Raw genomic sequence first — 11,362 nt, forward strand, 5'->3', positions numbered from 1 at the left:
TGAAATAATTAGCAACACTAAGCATATTATAGCCATGCAAAAATGCTAATCTGTTTGGGAGCTCTAAATCAGGGCTTGAAGGATAATGAAATTGAGATACTTGAACAACCATTTCAGCTCAGTCTTAAAGAGAAAGGAATGTATTTGGTAAAAGCTGTATGTATCTGGTAAGCCCTTTAAAACGTTTAGTCAATCACAAACTATTTCTGGTATTTTTACGTTGTACAGTTTGTTTAAAAAAAAAAAAAAAAGCTTGACCAGAAAAACAGCTATGTTCTACAAATATAACGACAGAGAAACAGAAAAATCACATACTGAAGGTGCTGCTGGTAAGTCTAATTCCATAAAAGCAGCTTGATTTGTAACACTTGCTACAATGAATAAATAAGCAACATTCAAATGTCCTGGATCATGGCACATCCATTTTCTGATGAAAGGAGATGAAGTGTTGTTTGAATTGCTCAGATACTACACCAGGTAACTTTAAGGGGAAAAATAAATATTATTAAAAAGAAGAAAGCTTGCAAAGATTCCCAATAGCTTCTTTCTCTCTCTCTTGGAATTATCATACTGAATCAGATATATGTTAAACCCAGTCCCACATCCTGTCTATGACAGTGACAGGCAGTAAATGCTTCACAGGATCAAGCATGAATATCCATAATACACAAGAAGGAAATAACCCCTCTATATCAGGAATATAAACTATTACCTCCTTCAGTGATTTCTTAGACCAAATCTAAGATTATCTACATGGTCTTCAGAGTTAACTTGAGTTCAGTGAACTATATTATAATATTAGAGTCAGCATCACAAGTTAAAATGTCATGGAAAATAAATGTAAATGTTGTTAATCAAGATTCAAGGATCCAGTATCAGACTTGGACACCTTATAAAGGAAAAAACAATCAGGGTAAGGATGCAAAATGTAGTAAGTCTGACTATGGGAGATGAGAATGCAACCTTGACTTCTACTTTATTCAAAGTCTATTTTATTTAACAAATTCATTGGGCAAAATTAGACCCAGAATTATTACATAGGAATATGTGGATTCAACGCCAGGGTCAAGTATTCTCTAAGCTGCAGATTCCAAAAGATGGGAGCAGAAAACAGGGGAAAGGGCTTCTTTATATACATGTGGTTTTAGGCGATTTCCCAGTTGCTACTGGCCACTGCCAGAAACTAGACCTTCAGTGTGACTTCGTGCAACCACTCTCCTGTAAAATTAAAACAAATTAAAAATTTTTTCTGTTTGTGATTTTTTTTTGCTTATGCAGCTTCACCTGTTCCCACTGTGCTCTTTTTAAAAATAATAATCATGATACAAATATATACATGGGGATCATATTCCTATTTAAAATATGTATCATCACACCACCATATCAAGTCCGGCTGCATAGACAGCAAAATCACTGTATATTTACATATAATGAAGGTGGTAATGATGATGATACAGTCAGATGGTATGTTAAGAAGCCACTGTGAACTAAGCATGAATTTTTAATGTATATGAACCAAAATGTTATATGGCCTATATATTAAAAACAAGATCATATCGTAAGAAAGTCCACTGAATGTAACCCACAGAGATACAATGCTGGCAGCAGGTTTTATAGACTAAGTGGCCAAGAGCTTTGAAGGGGATCTTATTTACTTATTAGACTATAAGAAGGGATACAACACACATTCTGGTTAGAATCCCCAACCTTTACAATGGCACTCAAAACTTTCAGAAAAGTTCAAATCAGTTTTACAAAAAAATATCCAAGGCCATGCTGCCCCACAGAAAATGTATACTTTTCTTTGTGGTACTGAATTCAATCCTCCTGGAGGCCAAGACTTCAAAGCAAAAGAAGATTGTGAGCGAGATTGCCACTGCAAGCCTGCAAGAGCAATGTCTGCTTGGTAACAAATAATCTTGCTACTCACAAACAACATTAGCATGTCCATTTGATAAAATATTATCTGCTGCAAAAGCTAAACAGAATATAAATATGGCGATCTCACAGGCAAGACTGAATCACCTGAATGAGCTCTGTTCCAAGAAACTCATTGCTGCAATTGTAAAAATGAACTGAAATGTTTATCACCATTCCAATTCCAACTGATCAAGAGCAAAATTACTTTTATGCACATAACTTTTCCTGTTCGGTTACGTACACTAAGCCAAATTCTTTTCAGAATGCTGTTGTAGCTATGTAGTCATGATGGGCTGAGGGCATAAGAGAGGCAAGGCTTGTGAAGTCTGTGAAAGTAGTATCTCTTATTAGACCAGATAATATTGTTGGGGAAAAGATAAGCCAAATTTTAGACACCCAAGCTGTTCTACAGCTCTGAATGAGAAGCACTAAGCTTTACGGTTAAACACAGGTTGAGAACACTTAAGCGGTTCCACATTTAGCTAAGTTGTCCTTGTCCCTACCTGCATGTTCTGTAACTTCCCATCATTTTCCTCATTCCCTCACACCAGCAGTAGCAGTTACATGATCAAATAGGTGAGCCAGATTACAGAACTAATAAACCAATCCAGATGAAAACTCGTATTTCATTTGTACTTTTCAATGAAATCAGTCCAGTTTCCATAAACCAGCTCCCCACATCACTACACAAATGCTACTGTTGGCATAAGAAAGAAAAACGTTGCTGGGTCTGTCCTGCCCCTTTCAGCAGCAGTCTGCACTTGTCAGTTTAAAGAAATCTTAGAAACCCATTCTAAGTTTAATTAGGTATGTTAATTGGTTGGACTTCCTGAAAGAAAGGGTAGTTAAGACCTGTTGAGTGTGGGTGTAACTGAAAAAGGAGGTGATAGGGAAGTTCCCTCTTCTCTGAGAAACAGACAGAAATAATTTATTGCCCATGGTACAGAGGGTGGATAAGGAAGAGGATTATTTAGCCTTATATATAGGATCATGAAGCCAGTAATTAATTTTAATTCTTAGGTTCATCTTTTGAAGGTGTTCTGTGTATCTCTGATTAGAACTGAGAAGTTAGCAACTTAGTAGCTGTTTTGTGAGAAATAATTTCCCATTGGTAACTAGGTATTTGTATGCTTCATTTATTATCTGTGTGAGTTCTTTCTGGTGGGTAATAATCAAGACTTTAAGTCTTCATGAGAACATTCTGGGCTGACACACTATCAGAAATGAGCATGGGATCCAAGGATTTTGAGATTTCTGTTCATCTGGAACAATTCAGTATATATGTTGATTTGCAACAGTTTGCTTTTGCTAAGGCTTCACAAAAGATAAAAGATAGCTTGGTACAACTGCAATGTAAAAAACATAAGGCATATCACACAGGTTAACAGAAATGGAATCTTTTATAAACACTAGTGACTTAGTTGATTTGAGCAGGCAGTTAGAAGGGGATTATGTTTTTTAGAATATGTTTCAATATGTTCTTCCACTCTCTAAAGTCCAATAGGATAGCTTAAGAGCTTCATTGCCTGGCACTGAAAGCTGGAATGACTTACAAGAAACGAATTTATATTTTACAGACAGAAGTCTTAGTATATAAACCATAAACACATACGTGCATGAATCTGGGGTGGAGGGCTTTGACTTCAAAAATCCTGAGCTTTTGCTGATAGTAATTGCAGCAGATCATATCCTTTCTGTGAAGTAGCCACTATGAGGTAACTCACTCGTTCTACAGACAAACCTAATACATTGTCCATAATCTGACCTGAAGAAATATTTATGTGCGTTGACAGTTTAGGAAGGTCCCTCTTCCCATTAACGTCATGGCACACCATGAGCTTGCCAGGCATACAAGGACAAAATGATGTATGAATCTTATTAATCAAGGCAAGCAGTTTGACTTTAGTTGTTGTCTTTAAGAGTATTTAATGATGCATTAAAATGACTTACATATTTCCAAGTACTTTATTGATTGAACACTTACCCACTGTGGCAGAAGCTGATGACAGGAGAGACTTGCCCCAGGTACCCCAAGCTCCCCATCTACTTGCTTTAGATGAGGAGTCCACCTCCTGTAAGAAGAAAAATATTACTCCACTGTCTACAATGCATACTATCTGGAGGCAGGAGGAAAAACAATGAACCTGCCAGGCAACAGGATCCAGCATGTAATAAATGATGATACCAGCTTAAAAGGCTGTGTGATTGCTTACAAGGGTATACAATTTACAAATAGGCATTTTGTAATACAATACTTAACTTCACTGATGATGATGTCTTCTGAAGAATGATTCTGAAGAGTCAGGGCTCATGTATACAGAGAAATAGCCCGGAATGAGTAGTAACAAAAGTTTTGCCACCAGATCCTCAGGTGGATGCTTATGCTTTTGTGCAGAGTAGTCCAAGCATGAAAAATATCATTCTTAACAAACTGCAGGATGTTACTGTTCTCACCTCACCCTTTCTACCCTTCAGGAGGAAATCAAGGCCATCAACCTCATTTTGGTGTCTGTGAAACAGATCATTTGGCTGTTTCAATACAAAGTCTGATAGGCCAATTCAAACAGCCTTCCATAGTGAGTTAAAATAACCTTGCAGCTTTTGAGCTGAATGGCCCCATAACACATTCAGCAGGCTCCAACGCTGTACAGTAACTTCTAGCTATCGAATTGTAACATCTGTTTGGGAAAGTGCTAATACCAGTGAAGTGGTATTAGCAGACATCTGTGCAGCGAACATATGACTACAACTTCAATGTGAAATAAGTGCGTCCCTATGGAGAATTAGTTAAGAATTAGCTATCGCTCTAAACTGTCATTCTAGCTTATTTCATTTATAGTATCCCCGGACAGATATGCCCTTCTTTAGCTTTAGTATAAYGACTGATTTTATTGCCTCTGTATTCATAGTTCTAAAGAACATTTTTTTAAAGGTCTTCCTAAAAATGCAACAGATTCTCAATGGGATCTTAAAATGCTTATGGTCACTGCTGGATTGGGTCTTATGTGAAGTTCAGACTTCTGTGCCCAAGAAAGCAGAATAGAAAGCTTAGTTCAAGTCACCTATTCCTGAAGGTGCCTAAAACTTAGGTACTCCTAACAATGGAGTTCAATCAAAACACCAGCCAGAGGAGGTGATGCCCTTCTTTTTCATTAGTATGTGGTATTGAACAATTTTCAGTATTACATATTTAAATAATTCTAAGAAACTAGCAGCCTTGATAAAGTCTCTACTAACATATCACTTCTGCAGCTTTTGGTTTTTGAGTTAATTGTGAAGTACCCCAAGGCAGCGCTGTATTCTGTATTGTATACATCCCCTGTAATCTCCTTGAGGTAGGTCACTGTCTCTGGTGGAGTGACTAAAACAAAGTTATTTTAACCTTTCCCAATGTGTGAACGCCTGAACATTTTTCAGTGGAGATGTGAACCTATTTTAGCTATGTCAGGTATATTGAATGCTGTGTAGACTGTAAAAAATTTGTTTTTGTTAGTTTTCTTCTACTTCTAACAGTAACTTCTTGAGTAACTTCTTACAGTTACTCAAAGGACTCGCACAGGTCTGAGGATCACAAACTGAAAACCACTGGCCTAGAACAAAGGGCCCCAGTTTGACTGAATCCTGTGAAATATACACTATTTAGGCTGTGAAGTCTATGATTTGAAAATTAGAAAGTACAAGATTTAGTACTGCAGATGCAATTAGAAAGTACAAGATTTAGTACTGCAATTGTAACTTAAGTTCTGCCCTTTTCCAGGTTCATTCTGTGAACTGAACAAAGCAGGGGATCTGTACAGAAAATTAGTAGTATATAACCAGATAACAAAATCACTGCAGTATTGCGTATCTTTACAAAAGGGACTAGATTCTTACTAAGACTTAGGCTCTGACATGGTTTTATTGCATCCAGGCTAAAAAGACCAAATTTATATCATACTGGTGAAAAGAAAACCAACTCTTCCTAGTTTCCAAAAGCTTGGCATTGCAATTCAATTAATTTTATTCCCATGTAGGCTCCCTGCATATAATTCCCTAAGTTTTTATATACATAAAAAAGTGGTAACCACTGCAAACATTATGTACATTTTACAAAATTCTATTCTCCTTATAAAGCAGGGAAGGCAGCTTTTCCAGAAAAGAAAATCTTACTTACTGGACTGCTTTGCTCATGTAGTGTTTCCTCAGATTCAGGGTCAGCATCAAGGCTTACAGTCTCATTGCACTCAGCGGGCATGTTTTCAGTCACCTCTCCATTGGAAGGCAGACTTTCAATTACTTTTTCAGTCAAAGGATTTTCAATAAAAAATATGTCTCCTTCCTGTCCCTTACTGGCACACTGAGTGGCCTGTTCACCTTCATCTTGTGAAGGCACAGGCAAGATCCCAGCTTCCACAAGGTGTGGCACTGACTCATGAGGCAATACATCATTGCTGGGCATTTCCGTTACTTCAGGTTTCTCTTCAGCTGGGATGCCATCATGTATGTCTTCAGACATTTTCAATTCTGAATATAGAAAATAAATTAGTCTTTCTAAATTTCATGAACCTTTGAATGAACCCAAAATATGCAGTGTTTCCCATAAGCTATTGTTGAAAAAAAAGGGGGGGTGAGGGCCGTGGCATAAGGTCTCCTGAAGCATGGAGCCCTGTGGCACATGCATCATGCCTGATAATACCATTATATTTTGAGTACTCCATTCACCTTGCAGGATCACACTCAAGTATGAAGAGCAGCAATATTCTTTTGTTTTCCAAGATAAAGTTTGGTGAGAGAGAAGGGATGTTCATTTGTCTGGAGAAGTCAAATATGAGAGCTTCCACAAGATTAATTCCTGTGTTCTTTAATGTGGCTACTGGGGAACAAGGATGATCTGATCTGCAATGCCACTGGAATGCAATGACCAAACAGCTCTTGGTCTCATTTTCATCACTTCCAGATACACAGGCTCCTATAGCCTGCTGACTAATGGAGAGAAGGATGACAGGGAGTCGATAAAAGTATGTGACTACGACTGTGGTGATACTAACATAATGGAGAAAGCACATAATTTGAGAATATTCAAATTCTCAGCAGGCTGAGAATCCAGGAAGGGAAGAAATGGCCTCTGAGCAGGCACTACACCTGATTAAGGAGCGGCACTGGCAGAGTCCAAAAGGAATACTGTACAGTGATTACTACTACTTACTTGTTGGCAACAATAGTATGTCTGGCACTGTACTCAGAAGACAACCCTTGACAGAGAGCTGTCATTGCAAGGTCTTGTCTATATGCAGAGTTGCACGGCAAAACTCAAGCAATCCTCTCTGTAGATGGTGTCTTTTCATTGACTCCCATATGAATTAAATATGGTCCAAAGCTTTGTGCCTGTTAGGAAGGACTGGGGTTCTAAAAGAGACTGAGGAACAGAGGAAAAGGCAAAAAGCAAAATGTATTAAGGATTTAGAACTCTTCCTGAGAAAGATGGATTTAAATTAGCGTAGTTTATTAAAGTCTATAGAATCAGGTACATCTGTGGCTTTAGTAGCTTGTTTTTCTAGTCTGAATGTAGATCAGCTGTTTGAATGGTTCCCAAGAACAGCATTCAGTATCAGTGAATAAGAGACATAAATAAGTAAGCACTTGATGCTACTTATATTACTTCAGTTTACACTGTAACTGAATTACCTTTAAAAAGCATGTGTTTACAAGTCAGAATCTTTACATTTGCCATAAGTATTTGCAGTGTTCCATTACAAATATAGCAAATACTAGACAAATGCTTAAATACAGGTAAATATCACCATTGCTTTAACAGTGCTTACTGCATGATGGGCAGCATTGCCTAAAGAAAATTTTTCTTTCTGTCTGTAAACCAAATTCCACTGTCAGATAGGAGCAACTTCTACTAAAATCTATAAATCCTGAGTGTATGTACATATATAGCTTCAGGATATATATCTGCATCAGGATAAGATCTGAGTAAGAACAGACACACCACCAGTAAAATTCTTCAAAGAGCACATAATTTAACATGCGCACCAATTATAAATGTGTGCATAATTGTTTGTGGGATTGGGCCGTATATTGGAAAACCCTTAAGGCCAACAGCTCTCTGTTACACCGTTCTTACGGGAGCAAAGCATGTAACAAAACGACTCCCCAAATCAGTTAAAAACCAGAAGTCTGTCTTCTTGAACACGAGGTAAGGCGTCACTCAAGCAACTCTCCTGATGTAAATCAGCTCAGAAAACTCTGCTGTGAGGGAATTACTCTGAACGCTTCAAGGGGAGCATTTCACGACCAGCTTCGGAGAGGGCTGTACGTGAGCACCCTGCCTCCAGCAGGCGAGGCGGGCCGCGCCGCGCCGCCTCCCGCCGCGGCTCAGTGACACCTGCCGACCCGCACCCGGAGGCGCAGCAGCCGCCTGCCGAGTTTAATCCCGCCTCGAAAGCAAACCCGAGCGCCGACGGGCACCTCCAAAGGCAAACAAGCGCCTCCGGGCGGGATAACCGCCCTTTCCTGCCCGCGAGGGGGCACTTCCCCGCGGCGCCCCGCTCCCCCTCGCTCGACGCCCGCTGTCACGGGGCGCTCCTCTGTCGGCGGCGGTGCCGGCACGGCCGGCGGGGAGAGGCGCCCGCGGAGCCCCGCGGGACCGGGACCGGGTGCCCGCACTGCCCCCGCCCCGCCCGGGAGTCCCCTGCCCCGCCGCCACCTGCCCCGCGCTCGGGGGGCGAAGCGGGAGCAGCCCGCGCGCCGCCCCCTCGGACCCACGGTGACCGCAGTTTCCCTTCTTTCCGTTCTTGTTTCTCCTCTGGGGCAGAGGAATTGCGAGGGGCCCGCAGGCAGTTTCGAGAGTGGCAGAAGAAGAAGAAATCCCTTTACGCCTTACCGCTCAGCAGTCCCCTTGCCGGCGCGCCCCCTGCTCCCTGCCTTCCCCGCCCCGCCACGTCGGCAGCAGCGGCGGGAGGAGGCCGGGCCGGCCGCGCCGCGGGGAGGGACGGAGGGAGGAGGCAGCGAGGGAAGGAGGGCTCGTTGAGTCTCTCTGGGGGGCCGCCCGTTGCCTTGCCTTGCCTTGCCTTGCGAGGGGGCTGCTCGGGCCGCTGCCGAGCCGTGCCGGGGCTGCAGGCGAGGACGGGAGCGCCGGCCCGCTGCGGGGAGCTGCCCGGCCGCCATTACCGCCCCTCAGCGGCGGGGCAGCGGCGGCTCGCTTCAGGCGCGAGCGCAGCCGCGTGCCGGGCCCCGGGGCGCCCTCCCGCCTCGCGGCCGCAGCCCCCCGCGGAGCTGCCGCCGCACGCAAACCGCCGCCGCACGAGGGCGGACGCGGCAGAGCCGGGCTCAGGCCTTGCTCTGCGAGCCCGGCGCGCGGCGGCCGAGGCCCGCGNGGGGTGGCGGTTGGGCTGCGGCGGCGGGCGCGGCTGAGGGCGGGCACTGCGCTGGCGTCCAAGCGCGGTTTTCTATTTCTTTTGGTAGGAAGTGTAATCCTTCCTCAAAACAAGCAGAGGCTAAGCCCTAACTGAAGTATGTGGCTGTAGAATTAAGCAACTGAGATTTGGCTTTTCAGAAAGCCCTTTGCACCCTAGTTCTATCTGTGTTCACATGAAATTGGCTAAAGGAAACTTAAGAGGTGTGTACACAATTTTCCGGTAAGTTACCGTCTGCCTTGGCTCCGGCAGTCTTGTGTGAAATACGTGATTAAACACGGGATTTGCAGACTCTTGCCCAACAGCTTGTGGTTCTTGTTTCTGTCTGATTCCTCGTGCCCTTTCCTCATTTTACTTCTTAATTTTGAGGCAAAGCATACCCTTTTTTCACTGTGAGGGTGACAGAGCACTGAACAGGTTGCCCAGAGAGGTTTTGGAGTCTCCTTTTCTGGAGATATTCAGAACCCGCCTGGATGCAATCCTGTGCAATGTGCTCTAGGTGACCCTGCTTGAGCAGGGGGGTTGGACTAGATGATCTCCAGAGGTCCCTTCCAACCTCAACCATTCTGTGATTCTGTGATTTTACTGTAATAAAAGGCAGTTTGGCATTCATCACGGCTGTTACTAGTCTTCCTTTGCTGAAGAAAGGAAAAAAAATACTACTACCATTGGGAACATTAGAATATATTTTATGAGTCACTGAGGAGGTCACTATAAGAAGTCACAAAATAAACCCCCAGTTCTGGAAAACGTGCTTCGCAGCGAGATGGATAAAGTTATGTAACTTACGTATTTATCAAGCAAAATTCTCTGCAGTTTCACATTAAGGTAGGTGATAGCAGAACAAATACTTATGTCACCAAAAAATATTATAAATGATAGTCTTATTTCTAAGTGATAATATAAATAACAGGGCATGTCAGTAGTTCTAGCATTTTCTTTTAGGTTAATTTCTTCATGTTTTTATGTATTTATGGAACACGAATCTGGAGTGATACTAAAGTTTTACCTCTKCTTGGCATTGGAGTTTGTGGAAGAGTAAAGTCAAACGCTTACGGGGAACCATGACAGAGGAAGTTTTGTGACTGGAGATTTTCTTTTCTCATGATGGGTGATAATTTTGACTGTAAAGCAGATCTTACAGTGCCAGTTTGACAGATTCTCTAGAAGTTCACACATGTTTTAGACATGAAAGGCAGTATTAATCATTATTATAATAAAAATGTTTTCGTGCAGGATGAACAAACATTACAAATGAGTAAATGTATGTATCTGGCCGTGGGATAGAAGAATGTATTTGTTTCCTAAGTAGAAATGACTTTAACCAAATTTAGCACTTTAATTTTCTGATTTTCTTTCCCTTTTCAATAATTAATTTCACTTATATTTTCTCACTGCAGTAATGTTGCAAACAGTTTTTTGGAACACAATTTACACAGATAATGAACAATAATTAGAGATGGGAACTCTTCTACTTATTTCAACTTTCACTAAAGTTCATTCTTACCATAAATGGAGTGCCGTCATCTTTCTAGTGGGCCCTAGATGGGCTTTAGAAAGGATACTTGTCTTTTAACAAATAGATAAATATAAAGAAAAGATGGAAGGAAATAAGTGCCTTATATGAATTAATTTAATTTGACTACTAATTTGACAATACACAGAAGTATGCATAACATTGGGGAATATATTCATCTTCTTCCAGTTGTGATATGTGCTAATTTGTTACATCAAAGTGAGAAACAGCCTTGAAACATCCTGGACTGTGATGTGTGCTAATTTGTTACATCAAAATAAGAAACAGCCTTGGGAACATCTGTGGGAACATCCTACATCCTGTGGTGGGGGCATGTACCCCGCCTGAGATAAGKGAGTTGAGCTAGCGAAGCGGCAATGTTAGTTTAGATAGCCTAATATGGTGATGGCGATGTCACACAACTGTGAAATATAGCATGACCTCGAAAGTTGTAAAATATGTGCGTGACCTGAGGGTCACCACTCACAATGCAGAGGAAGACTCCAGCCTTCATCCCCACGACCAC

The 11,362-nt window shown here is 41.8% G+C and overlaps 1 protein-coding gene across 8 annotated transcripts in view; it reads right to left on the minus strand.

The window, feature by feature from the left end:
• The window catches only part of FAM114A1 (family with sequence similarity 114 member A1), a 40,980-nt gene extending 32,107 nt beyond the window's left edge, over positions 1-8,873 (minus strand). The window contains exons 1-4 of one of the 8 annotated variants that reach the window (XM_026085329.1): positions 8,789-8,873; positions 7,106-7,315; positions 6,074-6,423; positions 3,905-3,992 (exon numbers count right to left, since the gene is read on the minus strand). In XM_026085329.1, coding sequence (XP_025941114.1) covers positions 3,905-3,992; positions 6,074-6,415 — 430 coding nt within the window. In that variant the 5' untranslated portion in view covers positions 6,416-6,423; positions 7,106-7,315; positions 8,789-8,873. The other 7 variants (XM_026085331.1, XM_026085330.1, XM_026085332.1 and 4 more) reach the window with 7 other exon arrangements.
• Positions 8,874-11,362: the final 2,489 nt, after the last annotated feature.

The sequence above is a fragment of the Apteryx rowi genome, unplaced genomic scaffold (assembly GCF_003343035.1).
Source record: "Apteryx rowi isolate R43461 unplaced genomic scaffold, aptRow1 scaffold_664, whole genome shotgun sequence".
In the NCBI taxonomy this organism is placed as follows: domain Eukaryota; kingdom Metazoa; phylum Chordata; class Aves; order Apterygiformes; family Apterygidae; genus Apteryx; species Apteryx rowi.